Source organism: Vigna angularis, chromosome 4, assembly GCF_016808095.1.
Source record: "Vigna angularis cultivar LongXiaoDou No.4 chromosome 4, ASM1680809v1, whole genome shotgun sequence".
Lineage (NCBI taxonomy): Eukaryota > Viridiplantae > Streptophyta > Magnoliopsida > Fabales > Fabaceae > Vigna > Vigna angularis.
The window spans coordinates 37,557,685-37,577,992 of record NC_068973.1 but is presented as its reverse complement, the minus strand read 5'-3'; the positions used below and the strand labels follow the sequence as shown (position 1 = coordinate 37,577,992).

The following is a 20,308-nucleotide window of genomic DNA, read 5'->3' as shown; positions in this document are numbered from 1 at the left end:
CACTAAAAAGGATTTAACCAGTAAGTAAAAGTTACCTTTTAATAAAAACATGTTATAATCTTCCACTTGTTCAAATACTTATCTTAATGAAACAATCATATAGAGTGTAGAGATAATTGCTCTTATATTAAGTATCATTATTCATGTATTACAACCTAATCAAAGTCTCAAGTTTTATGCTCTATATGATGATAAAACTAAATAAATATACTCAATTATTCTTTGTACAAACTAAGTGATATTTTTAAAACGAACAAATATGTGCACAAATTAAATGGAAAAAAAAATTGTTAGATCAAATACAAGCAAAAGTTACATGCAGATGCAGAGTGTGGCACATGCTACTTTAAAATTTATATACTTTTAAATTGTTTTTAATCAATCAATGTTTGTATTCAATGTTTAAATTAATAAGTAATCTTAATTAATTAGACAAATACAAATATCTTGAAAAAACAATATTTTTACTTACCATTTATACCATTTTTACTAATTGTACCAATACTTGTAAAAAAGTTAACAATAATTTATGTTTCATCCATAACTACACATTTAGTCATGCCATGCAAAAGACTTCTTCTATATTTTGTCTGAAAATTGCCATGTTTCCATGATTCCAAATTGTCCTTTTTGTCTAAAAATTGTCATGTTTTCATGATTCCAAATTGTTCATGTAAAAGTATTTACCAGATCAAATATTTTCAAATCTAGAAATATATTCCGAAACTCTTAATCCAGAAAATAATAAAAAAAGGAAGTGAATAGATGACCTATACCTTTTTATTATAAATTTTTTAACGAAAGTAGGAAGAAATATCCTCAACCATTTATTTTTGAATGGCCCATCATTAGGAATTTCTCTCTCAAGTGAAGTGCTCTCCTGCTTACGTTGAGTCCAATCCCAAAATTCCGTTGTAAATATATTTCAGGCGTGCCATCATCATTTGCAAAAATCTTTTAGTTGAAAAGGTATAGAACGAAAAAGAAAAGAAAAAGAAGAAAAGAGTACCGCTGCAAATTTGAATTTCCATCAGTTACATGAGTAACAAACACCTTGAAAGCAAGAGTTTTCCAAGAAGAAGTAAATTTCGCAAGTTGGTCAAATATAAAATTAAATTACAATTATGAAATAATCATACATGAAACTCAGTCGAATATTTAATGTGCAACTATCTAAGGAAAAAAAGCTTATCAATCAATCTTCTTTGAAGAAAGAAACTTTTTGGTGAGATCAGATTTCAATTTGCAACTAAAAGAATGTGTTTTTATAAATATGCCATCAATGTCTTCCTCCTTCTGTTCGTATACATAGAAAGCTATAAATGCAAATGTAATTCCTGTAACCCACAAAAAAAAAAATTTAGCATTTCCTCACCAAAAAAAAAAAGAAAAGGCAAAACTTGTATCATTCTCTTCAGGGCTCTGATTCAAACAACACAAATCAATAGAAAAAACAGTGAGGTGTAACATGTAACCTGTCACCCTCACCTCAGGAATACTAAGTCAAATTATTCGATGAGGTATCCAAAAGTGAAAAGAGCTCAGACATCTGAATGTTGATTGCACATGATTTTTTTTAAATAGAAAGTAATCAAACATGATTCAAAATTCATCAATTTCACAAATCTATAGTGAATTCAAGTAATATATATAGACCTCCAGTCACAATTTTACTGGTTGCAGAAATAGATTCAATTAAATAGAGGCAAGCATAGAACATATTTTCGGCACAGACAAATTCATGTCGCCACATGCATGCACGCACAAAAGAGAAAGAGAGAGAGGACGAGAGAGGACCTATAGTATACAAGTTCTGAAGTGAAAAGGCTCCAAGGAAGCTAAGAATGAACAGAGAGAGAACAACCTATTGATCATCAAAGGAAAGATGTGTCAGCATTTCTGATACGTAAGAAGCTTATACTCGGTAAATTTTTCCTTTTTGTAAACAGAAAACTTGATTTTATGCAAAAATTTTACATAGAAATTTTGAAATGAAGGTTCCAAAATTATGGGTTTCACCTATAGCGTCTCATAATTTCACTGACAAGTTTACAGATGTACAGCAGAATACTTTTTAATTTAAAAATTAATAAATTAAAGAAAATGATATTTTTATTATTATGCATATTTTATTTTATTAATAATAATATATTAAAGGGATAGGATTTTCAAAATCAATGCATCCTATAAATCATAATCACAGCAGCAAGCAATGACAAAGAAAATATAGGTAATGCAGTGCAGATACCTTTAATAACAGTACCCAATCATTCCCTTCTGCAAGGGACTTGAAAACATTAACAGCAACATTCCATGATGAGGCCACTGAGAGAGCAAATTTATGTGACCTATCTTCTGACAAGTGAAACCATGACTTGGGCATTTTCTCAACAGTATATCCCAACCTGCACAAGCATAAAATATAGCAATAGTTCGCATAAAAAACTTCCATGCTTCTAACAACTGGATTGACTTAAGGATGATCATAATAATAATAAATCATTGGACAAGTTAATAGTACCATACAATGTTAATTGGCAACAGCAATATTCAATAGTACATAGTATACTTACATTTTTGCAGGTAGAATGCCATGGATGAATAAAAAGATCGATGCAAACAATAGAAGCTTTGTCAGAGCACTAATGATGGTATTTTCAGATGCAATGAAGTTGAAGTATATTGCAATGAAGACAAACAATGTGATGAGAGTTTGCTTTTTATCCTTCCAAAGCAACGTGTCAGCAACTGCAAATTAGCAGATCAATCAAAACTTACAGATAAATAAATGTAAGCTGTAAAATTACTCCCAGCCCAAATCGGTTACACTATAGTGTTTGCATAGGAGGTAGAAGAGATCTAACATTGATCACGTAAATAGACAACAACCAGTCAATTTTTATAATCAACTACGTTAGAAATATTAACACCAAAATTTGAACTCTTGAGTTCAATTGCTGTTTCAGGCTACTTAGAACTAGCACATCAGACACAGTCTCCCTTTATAACAAATTAAAAAAAGAAACTACCAAGATTGAAACATATGGATAATACGTAGTACATGATGATGTGATTGTGAGTACAAACAACAACTTCCTGCTCTATCTATGACAATTCACCTGTGGAAAATAAATGTTATGTATTAATGTCTACGAAAATGTTCTTGATCATAATCTAATCAGATTCATGAGACAATCGAAGTCAATCAACCACGTGATACAGTAATGGAAGAGCAGTAGCCATGTTTCTATTTATTTATTTTATCAGCAGCCATGTTTCTATTTATATATGGCAGTTAGTTAGATTAACAGATTAATTCTCCTATACAAGGAAGTCCAGATTGTCCAACAAAGAAGTCTACATATAATTGATTATTCACACCTCTTCCACTTCCAAGATATTTGGAAGCTTTTGAGGGACCTTCTCTTGTAGTTTTAGGTTGATTTTCTGCCTTCAAGTGTGCATATGATTCAATTGTCCTCTGTAGGCCCTCCTGCAAGAAAAAAAACGATATCATTAGTATGGGAGAAACACCCAGGCAAGTATGATTATGTATATACTCACAGCAATAGATGTAATAACCTTAGTACACCACTGAAATATCATTTATTTAAGAATAGCATCTCATACTTGTTTTCATAATATATCATATAATCCTAACTTGGCATTGTCAGTGATTTCGGGGGCATGAAGTTAGCCAACTTCTCAGCATGAACAAGATGAATGTCAATAATAGATGCTAAAATATATTATTACTTTTCATAAATATCAGAGACCTGCATTTTTACGATGGGGGCATAGCCAAGGCGATCCTTTGCTTTTGAGCAATCAAAAGTTCTGCTGCAGGTCACGAGTCTTATCCTTGAAGGGGTTAACTGAGGCACCGGCATCCCATATGGGCCAAGCAGCCTATATATCCACTCCACCAAATGCGCAATGGGTAAGATAACAACGGTAGGGATCTTTATTCTTGGCCTGCAAAAGATAGCATGACTCAGATAACATAAAAATAGCTTTGATAATGCCTCTGTAATGTTCATGTTTGTTTATCTGAATGAAAAGGCATAATTATATTCCTTATTTATTTCAAATGTAAATGCAAGAAATTTTAAAACTTAGGAATGATTGATTAATAACCGAGGTCATTATTCTAATTAACATATAGAAGTCATACTTAAGAATAAAATAGTTAACAAAATAATAGCCACTGGTTAGGATAGCAAGACAAAAAATCCCATAATTCAACATCCCTAATTGACAGCAACTTGAGCTCATGATGATAAAGGACAACCGAAATTTGCAACTTTCATACTATGAAACAAACATATGAAAAGGATATAAAAGTGTTACCTTAGTATAATCACATAAGAATTTTATTCATAATCTGAAAATTGAAACTGCCACCACGTTCCCTTTTACTATGAATTCAGCAGGGGAGACACAGAGTAAATAGATGCCTGTTTTTTTTTCTTTAACACGATAGTTGCATTGGGGTTAGAACCTACGATCCCAACCACTAGACCAACCCAGTGGTCCACAGTTCAAGATAGTTTATGTTACTCAATTTTTAAATATTGGTAAATTTTCCATAGATAGGCTCGGTGTTTGATTACGATTTGACTACTGGTCATCTAGGATTATAAATACTCCTTTTCTGAGATACAAATTGGTATTTTCATAAATTATTCGTAAAAACAAATCTTAAAAAATTGCATGAAATATTGGTTTGAATCTTTGCTTACACTATGGGAGAATCTCAAATAAAAAAATAAGAGAGAGGTTACTTAACAAGTAAGAAATAACTGATGGTGACGGTATGTAGAAACTACCTTTCATATCCAAGACCATCCAATACCACTGACACGAACTCCCAAAATTTCATAGGCTCCATATTTGTTATGAAATATGCCTAAAAAACAAATACCCGTTAGCAATCAAATACTATAGTAATTGCTAAGTTTCCTACCTTGCAAATCAATAATTTTCCCTCCCCTTTAGTATGAGAATGCAAATGATTCATTCTTAATTTAAAAAAGGTCTCAGGCAAGTCTTTCTCAACAAGTCGGGCCTTGTAGCGTTCAATATTACCGTGAGAGTCATGTTTAGTCTTAAAGACCCATTTACACCCAACTCTCTTGCATCCTTCTGGTAATTCCACAAGATCCCATACATCATTTTGTACCATCGATTTAAGCTCATCTTTCATAGCATTTAACCACTTATCAGAATTATCACCATTAATGGCTTCTGAAAATGAAACTAGATCGTTATCAATACTTAAGTCATTTTCTGACTCTTGTAGATAAACCACATAATCATTCGAAATAGCAGACTTTCTTTCTCTTTGAGATCTTCTTAATACTATTTCTTGTGATTGTTCTACAACTGGTTCATTGTTAATCACGAGAGTATTGATGTGTTGTTCTTCTTGATTGTTGTGTGTTTCTACAACATGAGGAACAACAACTCTTGAAGAAGAGATACCAATTACAGGAACTTGTACTTTAATTTCTGTAATTTCAACCTTTCGTGAATCTGCACTCCCACTAGTTTCACCATTTTCAATGAACCGAGCATTTCCAGTTTCAACAATTCTTGTACTATGGTTAGGACAGTAAAATATATACCTTTTGATTTTTCTGGATAACCAATGAAATATCCACTGATTGTTCTTGCATCCAGTTTCTTTTCTTGCGGATTATAAATTCTTATTTCTGCCTGACAACCCCAAACATGCAGGTGTCTCAAACTGGGTTTCCTATTTGTCCATAACTCAAAAGGAGTCTTTTGAACAACCTTACTGGGAACCCTGTTTAACAAATACATGGCAGTCTTTAATGAATACATCCACAATGATACAGGTAAACATGAATTACTTAACATACTCCTAACCATATCCATTAAGGTTCGATTACGCCTTTCTGATACACCATTTTGTTGTGGTGTGCCTGGCATTGTGTATTGAGCACAAATACCACGTTTCTCAAGAAATTTAGCAAATGGACCAGGATGTTGTCCACTTTCATCATATCTTCCATAATACTCACCACCTCTATCAGACCTGACAATTTTTACCTTTTTGTCTAATTGTCTTTCTACTTCATTTACGTAAACTTCCAAGACATTCACTGCTTGAGATTTCTCATGCAGTAGATAGACATATCCATAACGCGAAAAATCATCAATGAAGGTGATGAAGTATTTCTCTTTATTGAAGGAATTCACATCAAACGGACCACATATATCAGTGTGTATAATTTCAAGAATTTGCGTACTTCTTGTGGCTCCTTTCTTTGTGTGTTTGCCTTTAATACAATCCACACATACATTCAAATCAGTAAAATCTAAATCCGGAAGGATTTCATTCTTTACTAATCTTTGCATCCTTTCTTTGGAAATGTGTCCCAAATGTTCATGCCACAAATAAGCAGATCGTTCATCCACTAAACTGCGTTTAGTGCTAACATTGTGATGTAAGGTCATAAGAGTTTCAGCATATAAATTATCCAAATTCAATTTATATAAACCATCATAAAGTGTACCAGATCCAATCATACAGGCACGCTTAAACAACCATTCCCAAATTTAAAAGAGTATCCAGCAACATCAAGCTTAGACAAAGAAATTAAATTTCTAGTGATACTAGGTACATAAAAAGTATCCATCAGGTCTAAGTGATATCCAGTGTCAAGAATCAATCGATAAGTCTCGATGGCTTCCACTGGAACTTTCACTCTATTTCCCATGAAGACGAACTTCTCAGTTGGGTTTATGGTTCGGATTGTAAGGAATCCCTGCATCACATTAGAAACATGAGTCGTACATCCAGAATCAATCCACCAAGTATTATGGGGAACTTCAGTTAAGTTTGATTCAAAACATACGTAAGCATTATGCTCACCTTTCTTTTCGAACCAAGCCTTACGCTTTATGCAGTCTTTCTGAAAATGTCTAGACTTCTTGCAGAAATGACATTTTTCATTTTTCTTCTGGATTTTGGTTGAGGACTCGTCAATCTTTAATGGTCCTTTACCCTTTACATGTTTCTTAAATTTCTTTCCAGCTCCTTGATTCTTCAGATAATGAATAGAGTGACTTCTTAAGTTTTTAAGTCTGGTCTCTTCTTGAACTAACATACTGTGCAATTCATGCACATTCCATTTGTCTTTTAATGTGTTATAGTTCATCTGAAATGGACCATACTCAGATGGTAGCAAGTTCAAAATGAACTGCATGAGAAAAGTTTCATCCACTTTCATTCCTAGAGACTTAAGCCTTGCTGCAATATTTGTCATCTCGATCACGTGTTCATGCATAGTACGTGAACCGTCAAACTTCATGGTGGTCAACGTACTCATCAATGTCCCAGCAAGGGACTTGTCAGCAGTTTGGGAGCGCTCTTCCACTAATTTCATAAATTCTTTTGCATTTTCAATTTTTGGAATAGCAGATTTGATGTTACTTGCAATGCTCATTCTCATAAACATTAGACTAAGTCTGTGTGATCTTTCCCAAGCTTTGTAATGAGTTTTCTCTTCATTGCTACTAATATCAGTGATAGCAGCCGGTTTCTCAACTTGAAGAGCCAAGTCAAGATCCAATACACCTAAGTGAAATTGGACTTGTTCACTCCAATCAGGGAAATTTAATCCATTAAAGACTGGAACAGACGTAGCGAGCGAGTGTAAAGATACCGGAAACAATTGTAAATCTTTATTGATAATTAAAATATGCATCAACTAGAATCATCTACTACCTTTGGGTATATAAATAAATCTAGCGAGCATACAAAATTATCTACAATCATACTCATTAATTATAAGACTAAATAATCACCTTTGCATGATACAAAATATCTTATAATAATGAATTTTCAATTAACCCATAAATTAATTATTCATAATTTAGCATCCATACAATGAGTAATTGAAATAAAATCATTAATAATTTGAAATTAAATTAACTTTAAAATTTTGGTCACTTTGGTGACTAACAAAATTTACCATAATTAATTTTAAATAATAATAATAACCTTTAATTCATTATTAATCACAAATAGCATCCTTGTTAATTTTAATTTAACAATATGCATTTATTCACATAAAATTTATTATGTGTCATAATTAAAATTGAAAACCTAATTTCAATTTAAGTGACTAAATTTTTCATAAGTGTGATAATACTTCTTCTTTAATTCTAATCACTTAAAGACTTTAATTCTCTTTAATTTGTATAAATAATTTATTATTATTGTGATGATGTACACGTTAGATATCATTTTGCAAAGTTGTAATGCCCCATTCATGTGTGTGACAGACACAAAGTTTGTCCAACTTGATTTTGATTTTTTTCTTTTTAAATATACTATTCATAAAAAAAACAAAAGCTTTGCAAAAGTTTCAATGCACTATTCTCGGCAAACAAAGTTTGTCCAACTTTAATTTTTTAAATAATAGCATTTTGGCATGATTCAACTTTGCACCTCCCGTCAGCTTTCACACCTTGAAACCCACACTACTATTCATCATCTTCTACCCAAAAAAACACTATTCATCATCTTCTACCTTTTGCACACAATTTCAATATGTAGCTTTATATATATATATATATATATATATATATATATATATATATATATATATATATATATATATATCTTAAAGCATTTATTCCAGCACCACAATTTCATCATTTTTTAGGAAAAAACCATGAATCAAATTTCTTTATTCTAGGAGAATCATAAATCTAACAACCTAAGCTCTAACATGTAAGTTTAATGATCTTGATTACATGACATTACGATCTTAAGAATTTATGATTCTCAAGAAAAGAAACTGGATGCAAGAACAATCAGTGGATATTTCATTGGTTATCCAGAAAAATCAAAAGGGTATATATTTTACTGTCCTAACCATAGTACAAGAATTGTTGAAACTGGAAATGCTCGGTTCATTGAAAATGGTGAAACTAGTGGGAGTGCAGATACACGAAAGGTTGAAATTACAGAAATTAAAGTACAAGTTCCTGTAATTGGTACCTCTTCTTCAAGAGTTGTTGTTCCTCATGTTGTAGAAACACACAACAATCAAGAAGAACAACACATCAATACTCCCGTGATTAACAATGAACCAGTTGTAGAACAATCACAAGAAATAGTATTAAGAAGATCTCAAAGAGAAAGAAAATCTGCTATTTCGAATAATTATGTGGTTTATCTACAAGAGTCAGAAAATGACTTAAGTATTGATAAAGATCCAGTTTCATTCTCAGAAGCCATTAATGGTGATAATTCTGATAAGTGGTTAAATGCTATGAAAGATGAGCTTAAATCGATGGTACAAAATGATGTATGGGATCTTGTGGAATTACCAGAAGGATGCAAGAGAGTTGGGTGTAAATGGGTCTTTAAGACTAAACGTGACTCTCACGGTAATATTGAACGCTACAAGGCCCGACTTGTTGCCAAAGGTTTTACTCAGAAAGATGGCATTGACTATAAGGAAACATTTTCACCTGTTTCTAAGAAAGATTATTTCCGAATTATCATGGCATTAGTAGCTCATTATGATCTTGAGTTGCATCAAATGGATGTCAAAACTGCTTTTCTGAATAGGGATTTAGAAGAGGATGTCTATATGGATCAACCGATGGAGTTCACTGAAAAAGGAAAGGAACACATGGTGTATAAACTAAAGAAATCAATATATGCACTTAAACAAGCTTCCCGACAATGGTATCTCAAGTTCAATGATACTATTATATCCTTTGGATTTAGGGAAAACACTGTTGATCGGTGTATATATCTAAAGGTCAGTGGGAGCAAGTTTATATTTTTGATTCTATATGTTGATGATATCTTGCTTGCAACTAATGACCTTGGTCTATTAAGTGAGACTAAGAAATTTCTCTCTAACAACTTTGAAATGAAAGATATGAGTGAGGCATATTATGTGATAGGAATAGAAATATTCCGTGATAGATCACAAGGATTGTTAGGTTTGTCTCAGAAAGCATATATTAATAAAGTTTTAGAGAGATTTAAGATGGATAAATGTTCAGCATCTCTCGTTCCAATACATAAAGGAGACAAGTTTAGTCTCATGCAATGTCCAAAGAATGATTTGGAACGGAAACAGATGGAAAATATCCCTTATGCATCTGTTGTTGGGAGTTTGATGTATGCTCAAACATGTACAAGACCAGATATTAGTTTTGCAGTTGGTATGCTTGGTAGATATCAGAGTAATCCAGGAATAGATCATTGGAAAGCTGCAAAGAAAGTTTTAAGATACCTACAAGGAACAAAGAATCATATGCTTACTTACAAGAGATCTAATCATCTTGAAGTGATTGGATATACAGATTCAGACTTTGCTGGCTATATAGATACAAGAAAATCTACATATGGTTATCTGTATCTTTTAGCCGGAGGAGCGATCTCATGGAAAAGTGCGAAGCAGTCCGTCATTGCTACATCCACTATGGAAGCTGAATTTGTGGCATGCTTTGAGGCCACTATTCAGGCTAATTGGTTGCGGAACTTTATTTCAGGACTTGGAATAGTTGACAGTATTGCCAAGCCGCTGAAAATTTATTGTGACAATTCCGCAGCAGTCTTCTTTTCTAAGAACGACAAGTATTCCAAAGGTGCTAAACATATGGAATTGAAATACTTTGTCGTTAAAGAAGAAATTCAGGAACATAAAGTGTCAATAGAACATATTAGCACTGATTTTATGATTTCTGACCCTTTAACAAAAGGGTTACCGCCCAAATTATTTGTTGATCATGTAAAGAATATGGGCATTATGTCTACCATTGAAAGTTGAATGTTAATGTTATTAATGCTTATTTGACACTTGAGTTCTTTAATGTATAAGTTTCTAAAATTTGTATTTGTATTTTCTTCTATATGGTTATGTATACTAGTTATGATGAAGAAAAATAAACAAATTATATTATTGTTATTAAAATGACATTATGTTTGAACCCATTATGTATTTAAGTTTTGTAACGTCATATTAAAGAGAAAGAGATAATACAGTAGTACATGGAAGGAGACATATCGGTTGAATGATGTGCGACCGCCATGACTCTTGTTATTTCTAATCTTTAATTATGAATAATGATGAAGCCAATTATGTAAAGTCCTCAAATGCGCATTATGATTATTTATTAAATCACAAAATGTTATGATATCACAAGAGTCAAGTGGGAGAATGTTAGAATTACCTAACAATTAAGTGACTCATGTGAAAATAAATGAGGGTAAAAATGTGATTTAATATAATTGAGGAACTTAATGGCAATAATTACAACTTGATGGAAGTTGTATAAGAATGGATGAAGGGTTCTGTCCCTGATGCACACAATTTTCATGAAAAATAAGAAGCTCTCTCTTTCATTAGAAAACCATCAAGAAAGTCTTGAGAGAATTAAGGTTGCATCAAGGGATAGATTGAGTAAGGAGTTGAAGATCTAGAGGAAGGAAATCAAGAATCAATTAGCATGGATCAAGGTTAGTAATTTCTTATCTTGCTCATGTAATTATGTTTAATCTAGTGAGAATCATAAATTCTTAAGATCCTAATGTCATGTAATCAAGATCATTAAACTTACATGAGAATTACCTAACAATTAAGTGACTCATGTGAAAATAAATGAGGATAAAAATGTGATTTAATATAATTGAGGAACTTAATGACAATAATTACAACTTGATGGAAATTGTATAAGAATGGATGAAGGGTTTTGTCCCTGATGCACACAATTTTCATGAAAGCAAGAAGCTCTCTCTTCCATTAGAAAACCATCAAGAAAGTATTGAGAGAATTAAGTTTGCATCAAGGGATAGATTGGGTAAGGAGTTGAAGATCTAGAGCAAGGAAATCAAGAATCAATTAGCATGGATCAAGGTTAGTAATTTCTTATCTTGCTTATGTAATTATGTTTAATCTAGTGAGAATCATAAATTCTTAAGATCCTAATGTCATGTAATCAAAATCATTAAACTTACATGTGGTATCAGAGCTTAGGTTGTTAGATTTATGATTCTCCTAGAATAAAGAAATTTGATTCATGGTTTTTTCCTAAAAAATGATGAAATTGTGGTGCTGGAATAAATGCTTTAAGTTGTATATATAAAAAGCTGCATATTGAAATTGTGTGCAAGAGGTAGAAGATGATGAATAGTGTTTTTGGGTAGAAGATGATGAATAGTAGTGTGGGTTTCAAGGTGTGAAAGCTGACGGGAGGTGCAAAGTTGAATCATGCCAAAATGCTATTATTTAAAAAAATTAAAGTTGGACAAACTTTGTTTGCCGTATGGTGCATTGAAACTTTTGCAAAGTTTTGTTTTTTTATGATAGTATATATTTAAAAAAAAAAATCAAAATCAAGTTGGACAAACTTTGTGTCTGCCACACATTTTCAAAATGATATCTAACGTGTACATCATCACAATAATAATAATAATAAATTATTTATGCAAATTAAAGAGAATTAAAGTCTTTGAGTGATTAAAATTAAAGAAGAAGTATTATCACTCTTATGAAAATTTAGTCACTTAAATTGAAATTAAGTTTTTCAATTTTAATTATGACACATAATAAATTTTATGTGAATAAATGTATATTGTTAAATTAAAATTAACAAGGATGTTATGTATGATTAATAACAAATTAAAGGTTATTATTATTATTATTTGAAATTAATTATGGTAAATTTTGTTAGTCACCAAAGTGACCAAAATTTTAATGTTAATTTAATTTCAAATGATTAATGATTTTATTTCAATTACTCATTGTATGGATGCTAAATTATTAATAATTAATTTATGGGTTAATTGAAAAATTCATTATTATAAGATATTTTGTATCATTCAAAGGTGATCATTTACTCTTATAATTAATGAGTATGTTTGTAGATAATTTTGTATGCTCGCAAGATTTATTTATATACCCAAAGGTAGTAGATGATTCTAGTTGATGCATATTTTAATTATCAATAAAGATTTACAATTATTAACATCATTATGCTTATGTTTGTGTATTAATGGATCTCCCAAAGGAGAACACTAATATACATAGAATGATGATTAAAGTATGAATCTGTATTTATGACTCAAAGCACTAATGATTAGCATGTATTAATTACACCCGGTATCTTTACACTCGCTCGCTACGTCTGTTTCAGTCTTTAATAGATTAAATTTCCCTGATTGGAGTGAACAAGTCCAATTTCACTTAGGTGTATTGGATCTTGACTTGGCTCTTCAAGTTGAGAAACCGGCTGCTATCACTGATATTAGTAGCAATGAAGAGAAAACTCATTACAAAGCTTGGGAAAGATCAAACAGACTTAGTCTAATGTTTATGAGAATGAGCATTGCAAGTAACATCAAATCTGCTATTCCAAAAACTGAAAATGCAAAAGAATTTATGAAATTAGTGGAAGAGCGCTCCCAAACTGCTGACAAGTCCCTTGCTGGGACATTGATGAGTACGTTGACCACCATGAAGTTTGACGGTTCACGTACTATGCATGAACACGTGATCGAGATGACAAATATTGCAGCAAGGCTTAAGTCTCTAGGAATGAAAGTGGATGAAACTTTTCTCATGCAGTTCATTTTGAACTTGCTACCATCTGAGTATGGTCCATTTCAGATGAACTATAACACATTAAAAGACAAATGGAATGTGCATGAATTGCACAGTATGTTAGTTCAAGAAGAGACCAGACTTAAAAACTTAAGAAGTCACTCTATTCATTATCTGAAGAATCAAGGAGCTGGAAAGAAATTTAAGAAACATGTAAAGGGTAAAGGACCATTAAAGATTGACGAGTCCTCAACCAAAATCCAGAAGAAAAATGAAAAATGTCATTTCTGCAAGAAGTCTAGACATTTTCAGAAAGACTGCATAAAGCGTAAGGCTTGGTTCGAAAAGAAAGGTGAGCATAATGCTTACGTATGTTTTGAATCAAACTTAACTGAAGTTCCCCATAATACTTGGTGGATTGATTCTGGATGTACGACTCATGTTTCTAATGTGATGCAGGGATTCCTTACAATCCGAACCATAAACCCAACTGAGAAGTTCGTCTTCATGGGAAATAGAGTGAAAGTTCCAGTGGAAGCCATCGAGACTTATCGATTGATTCTTGACACTGGATATCACTTAGACCTGATGGATACTTTTTATGTACCTAGTATCACTAGAAATTTAATTTCTTTGTCTAAGCTTGATGTTGCTGGATACTCTTTTAAATTTGGGAATGGTTGTTTAAGCGTGCCTGTATGATTGGATCTGGTACACTTTATGATGGTTTATATAAATTGAATTTGGATAATTTATATGCTGAAACTCTTATGACCTTACATCACAATGTTAGCACTAAACGCAGTTTAGTGGATGAACGATCTGCTTATTTGTGGCATGAACATTTGGGACACATTTCCAAAGAAAGGATGCAAAGATTAGTAAAGAATGAAATCCTTCCGGATTTAGATTTTACTGATTTGAATGTATGTGTGGATTGTATTAAAGGCAAACAAACAAAACACACAAAGAAAGGAGCCACAAGAAGTACACAAATTCTTGAAATTATACACACTGATATATGTGGTCCGTTTGATGTGAATTCCTTCAATAAAGAGAAATACTTCATCACCTTCATTGATGATTTTTCGCGTTATGGATATGTCTATCTACTGCATGAGAAATCTCAAGCAGTGAATGTCTTGAAAGTTTACGTAAATGAAGTAGAAAGACAATTAGACAAAAAGGTAAAAATTGTCAGGTCTGATAGAGGTGGTGAGTATTATGGAAGATATGATGAAAGTGGACAACATCCTGGTCCATTTGCTAAATTTCTTGAGAAACGTAGTATTTGTGCTCAATACACAATGCCAGGCACACCACAACAAAATGGTGTATCAGAAAGGCGTAATCGAACCTTAATGGATATGGTTAGGAGTATGTTAAGTAATTCATGTTTACCTGTATCATTGTGGATGTATTCATTAAAGACTGCCATGTATTTGTTAAACAGGGTTCCCAGTAAGGCTGTTCAAAAGACTCCTTTTGAGTTATGGACAAATAGGAAACCCAGTTTGAGACACCTGCATGTTTGGGGTTGTCAGGCAGAAATAAGAATTTATAATCCGCAAGAAAAGAAACTGGATGCAAGAACAATCAGTGGATATTTCATTGGTTATCCAGAAAAATCAAAAGGTATATATTTTACTGTCCTAACCATAGTACAAGAATTGTTGAAACTGGAAATGCTCGGTTCATTGAAAATGGTGAAACTAGTGGGAGTGTAGATTCACGAAAGGTTGAAATTACAGAAATTAAAATACAAGTTCCTGTAATTGGTACATCTTCTTCAAGAGTTGTTGTTCCTCATGTTGTAGAAACACACAACAATCAAGAAGAACAACACATCAATACTCCCGTGATTAACAATGAACCAGTTGTAGAACAATCACAAGAAATAGTATTAAGAAGATCTCAAAGAGAAAGAAAGTCTGCTATTTCGAATGATTATGTGGTTTATCTACAAGAGTCAGAAAACGACTTAAGTATTGATAACGATCTAGTTTCATTTTCAAAAGCCATTAATGGTGATAATTCTGAAAAGTAGTTAAATGCTATGAAAGATGAGGTTAAATCGATGGTACAAAATGACGTATGGGATATTGTGGAATTACCAGAAGGATGCAAGAGAGTTGGATGTAAATGGGTCTTTAAGACTAAGCGTGACTCTCATTGTAATATCGAACGTTACAAGGCTCGACTTGTTGCCAAAGGTTTTACTCAGAAAGATGGCATTGACTATAAGGAAACATTTTCACCTGTTTCTAAGAAAGATTATTTCCGAATTATCATGGCATTAGTAGCTCATTATGATCTTGAGTTGCATCAAATGGATGTCAAAACTGCTTTTCTGAATAGGGATTTAGAAGAGGATGTCTATATGGATCAACCGGTGGAGTTCACTGAAAAAGGAAAGGAACACATGGTGTATAAACTAAAGAAATCAATATATGGACTTAAACAAGCTTCCCGACAATGGTATCTCAAGTTCAATGATACTATTATATCCTTTGGATTTAAGGAAAACACTGTTGATCGGTGTATATATCTAAAGGTCAGTGGGAGCAAATTTATATTTTTGATTCTATATGTTGATGATATCTTGCTTGCAACTAATGACCTTGGTCTATTAAGTGAGACTAAGAAATTTCTCTCTAACAACTTTGAAATGAAAGATATGAGTGAGGCATATTATGTGATAGGAATAGAAATATTCCGTGATAGATCACAAGGATTGTTAGGTTTGTCTCAGAAAGCATATATTAATAAAGTTTTAGAGAGATTTAAGATGGATAAATGTTCAGCATCTCTCGTTCCAATACATAAAGGAGACAAGTTTAGTCTCATGCAATGTCCAAAGAATGATTTGGAACGGAAACAGATGGAAAATATCCCTTATGCATCTGTTGTTGGGAGTTTGATGTATGCTCAAACATGTACAAGACCAGATATTAGTTTTGCAGTTGGTATGCTTGGTAGATATCAGAGTAATCCAGGAATAGATCATTGGAAAGCTGCAAAGAAAGTTTTAAGATACCTACAAGGAACAAAGAATCATATGCTTACTTACAAGAGATCTAATCATCTTGAAGTGATTGGATATACAGATTCAGACTTTGCTGGCTATATAGATACAAGAAAATCTACATATGGTTATCTGTATCTTTTAACCGGAGGAGCGATCTCATGGAAAAGTGCGAAGCAGTCCGTCATTGCTACATCCACTATGGAAGCTGAATTTGTGGCATGCTTTGAGGCCACTATTCAGGCTAATTGGTTGCGGAACTTTATTTCAGGACTTGGAATAGTTGACAGTATTGCCAAGCCGCTGAAAATTTATTGTGACAATTCCGCAGCAGTCTTCTTTTCTAAGAACGACAAGTATTCCAAAGGTGCTAAACATATGGAATTGAAATACTTTGTCGTTAAAGAAGAAATTCAGGAACATAAAGTGTCAATAGAACATATTAGCACTGATTTTATGATTTCTGACCCTTTAACAAAAGGGTTACCGCCCAAATTATTTGTTGATCATGTAAAGAATATGGGCATTATGTCTACCATTGAAAGTTGAATGTTAATGTTATTAATGCTTATTTGACACTTGAGTTCTTTAATGTATAAGTTTCTAAAATTTGTATTTGTATTTTCTTCTATATGGTTATGTATACTAGTTATGATGAAGAAAAATAAACAAATTATATTATTGTTATTAAAATGACATTATGTTTGAACCCATTATGTATTTAAGTTTTGTAACGTCATATTAAAGAGAAAGAGATAATACAGTAGTACATGGAAGGAGACATATCGGTTGAATGATGTGCGACCGTCATGACTCTTGTTATTTCTAATCTTTAATTATGAATAATGATGAAGTCAATTATGTAAAGTCCTCAAATGCGCATTATGATTATTTATTAAATCACAAAATGTTATGACATCACAAGAGTCAAGTGGGAGAATGTTAGAATTACCTAACAATTAAGTGACTCATGTGAAAATAAATGAGGATAAAAATGTGATTTAATATAATTGAGGAACTTAATGGCAATAATTACAACTTGATGGAAGTTGTATAAGAATGGATGAAGGGTTCTGTCCCTGATGCACACAATTTCATGAAAGCAAGAAGCTCTCTCTTCCATTAGAAAACCATCAAGAAAGTATTGAGAGAATTAAGTTTGCATCAAAGGATAAATTGGGTAAGGAGTTGAAGATCTAGAGCAAAGAAATCAAGAATCAATTAGCATGGATCAAGGTTAGTAATTTCTAATCTTGCTTATGTAATTATGTTTAATCTAGTGAGAATGATAAATTCTTAAGATCCTAATGTCATGTAATCAAAATCATTAAACTTACAGTCCACAGTTCAAGATAGTTTATGTTACTCAATTTTTAAATATTGGTAAATTTTCCATAGATAGGTTCGGTGTTTGATTACGATTTGACTACTGGTCATCTAGGATTATAAATACTCCTTTTCTGAGATTCAAATTGGTATTTTCATAAATTATTCGTAAAAACAAATCTTAAAAAATTGCATGAAATATTGGTTTGAATCTTTGGTTACACTATGGGAGAATCTCAAATAAAAAAATAAGAGAGAGGTTACTTAACAAGTAAGAAATAACTGATGGTGACGGTATGTAGAAACTACCTTTCATATCCAAGACCATCCAATACCACTGACACGAACTCCCAAAATTTCATAGGCTCCATATTTGTTATGAAATATGCCTAAAAAACAAATACCCGTTAGCAATCAAATACTATAGTAATTGCTAAGTTTCCTACCTTGCAAATCAATAATTTTCCCTCCCCTTTAGTATGAGAATGCAAATGATTCATTCTTAATTTAAAAAAGGTCTCTGGCAAGTCTTTCTCAACAAGCATCCTTTCATGTTTCCTCATTTTCCCAAATGAAGAGACTCTACCCTAAAGCTTCAAACACATCATCATCATCTCTCTAAGTCTACTTTTTAATCTTCATTTACAAATAAAAATAAACAGAAGTTACTTAGTCATAACAAAATCTCAGTGGTACCTCTCCAGCAGCTTTTTCTGAAACTGGCCCTTCTGAAGCCAGAGCCCGTTCTGCACATATATGGGCATGAGCCACATTTCCAACATACGTGAAATCATAAATGTTATTCCCATCGCCAATAAGGAACTGGTCAAAAGGGAAATATAAATAAGAGAATGAAAGAAAGGATGATGGCAGTTTCTGCTAATAAGTAGTTAATTGCTTTGCAACCATTAAGCTATAAAGAAAAATGTTTTAGTTAGCAGTCTGAGTCCAATTTCATTCGATCTGGGCTAGTCTCTGATTATTCAAGATGTTCCTAAGGCTAATAAAAAAATTCAAGATTACATTTTCATTAGTACTGAATTAGTAACTTATACAGTAAAAAGTACCATGTATTTACTAAGACTCCAAATATGCACAACAAATAATAACCTCGAGTGTCAGCCCAATTGGTTACATACTAAAACAAGTCAATAGGCTAAAAAAAACAGTCAAACAAAAGGTTAAATTATTTCATTGGACTCAACTGTAATAGATACATTTCCTGCCTTAGAAATGATGCTAGATATACAGGCACTGAAATACATACTATTAGGATGGTAAACAACATCTACCTTAGATTTCCCTTTTCTGGCAGTATCAACTAGCGTAGGCACCAACAGTCTGTCACCGGGCCCAAAAATGCTGCTAGGGCGTATGCAGCACGTTAAGAGCCCATTAGTCCCATTAGCTTTAATAACCAATGTCTCACCCTCGGCTTTCGTAGCTGAGTAATGATCATTAGGCTGAAACAAACAAATAGAATTACTCTTAGGTCACCCCGAACTAGTCTTATAACATACATATAGCCCCGATTCTGACATTATACATTATCTATCCTTCTCAAGCTCCATGTGAAGAAACGCATGGTAATTTGTGAATTAAGTAAAATAAGAGTTCCTAGAGTGTATACCGAAGGTGTATAAGGCATTGTTTCGTCACCATTATGAATCCCATGAACGCCATCGAAAACAACGCTGGGAGAGCTGGTGTAAACGAGTCGCTTCACTTTCTGCTCCACGCAAGCATCGATGACATTCTTTGTTCCTTGCATAGGAAAATCTCAGTCAGATTCAAACTTTGAACAAGCAAACAAGCAGAAGAGTGAGGTTCACCTTGCACATTGACGGAATAATGAAGCTGGTAGTTGTTAATGGAAGAGTTTGGAGCAGCCATGTGGAACACAACTTCAACTCCTTCTAATGCTGCACTACTCGTAAAACCAACATTAGCGAGTACGCGCGCGAGACAAAATTGTTGCTACAATTGAGAGAGAACAGAAAAGGTTCATCACCTTTTAGCACTTGAGCCTTGTTGCGAAGATCGAGGGAGACGTATTGGGCCCGGCTAGAGTGCAAGGCCTGGCCGAGAAGCCCCAACTGTTCGGCGGGCTCGAGAACAATGCTGTCTTCCAAATCGGCGATGCAGACGGAGTATTCGTTGTGCCGGATTAACATTTCCACCAAATGCCGGGCGGCGAAACCCCTGCCTCCGGTCACCACGCACCACTTGTCTTCCGCTGCCATAGTTAAACAAAAAGCTCACAGATTCAAATACAGTATGGAGGAAATAATAAAGCAGTGCAGGCTTGTCTTTCTCACATGCGAAAAAACGCGAAAAAAAAATAGGCTTGGGTCTG

At 33.0% G+C, this 20,308-nt stretch overlaps 1 protein-coding gene across 5 annotated transcripts; it reads right to left on the bottom strand.

The window, feature by feature from the left end:
* Window positions 1-1,006: 1,006 nt before the first annotated feature.
* LOC108331511 (3beta-hydroxysteroid-dehydrogenase/decarboxylase) lies at window positions 1,007-20,246 on the bottom strand. 5 transcript variants are annotated; one of them, XM_017566227.2, is made up of 8 exons: window positions 18,262-18,312; window positions 4,830-4,909; window positions 3,777-3,975; window positions 3,382-3,493; window positions 2,574-2,748; window positions 2,249-2,405; window positions 1,798-1,864; window positions 1,007-1,337 (listed from the first exon to the last, which is right to left on the bottom strand). In XM_017566227.2, the coding sequence occupies exons 2-8, from the start codon at window positions 4,889-4,891 to the stop codon at window positions 1,192-1,194; spliced, it is 918 nt and encodes a 305-aa protein (XP_017421716.1). In that variant the 5' UTR covers window positions 4,892-4,909; window positions 18,262-18,312; the 3' UTR covers window positions 1,007-1,191. The 5 variants fall into 5 exon arrangements, with proteins under 5 accessions (XP_017421716.1, XP_052732806.1, XP_052732807.1 ...); XM_017566229.2 differs by lacking the exons at window positions 1,007-1,337; window positions 1,798-1,864; window positions 2,249-2,405; window positions 2,574-2,748; window positions 3,382-3,493 and adding exons at window positions 18,649-18,774; window positions 19,245-19,415; window positions 19,583-19,716; window positions 19,785-19,874; window positions 19,964-20,246 and having other exon boundaries at window positions 3,837-3,975; window positions 18,262-18,341; XM_052876846.1 differs by lacking the exon at window positions 18,262-18,312 and having other exon boundaries at window positions 4,830-4,916.
* Window positions 20,247-20,308: the final 62 nt, after the last annotated feature.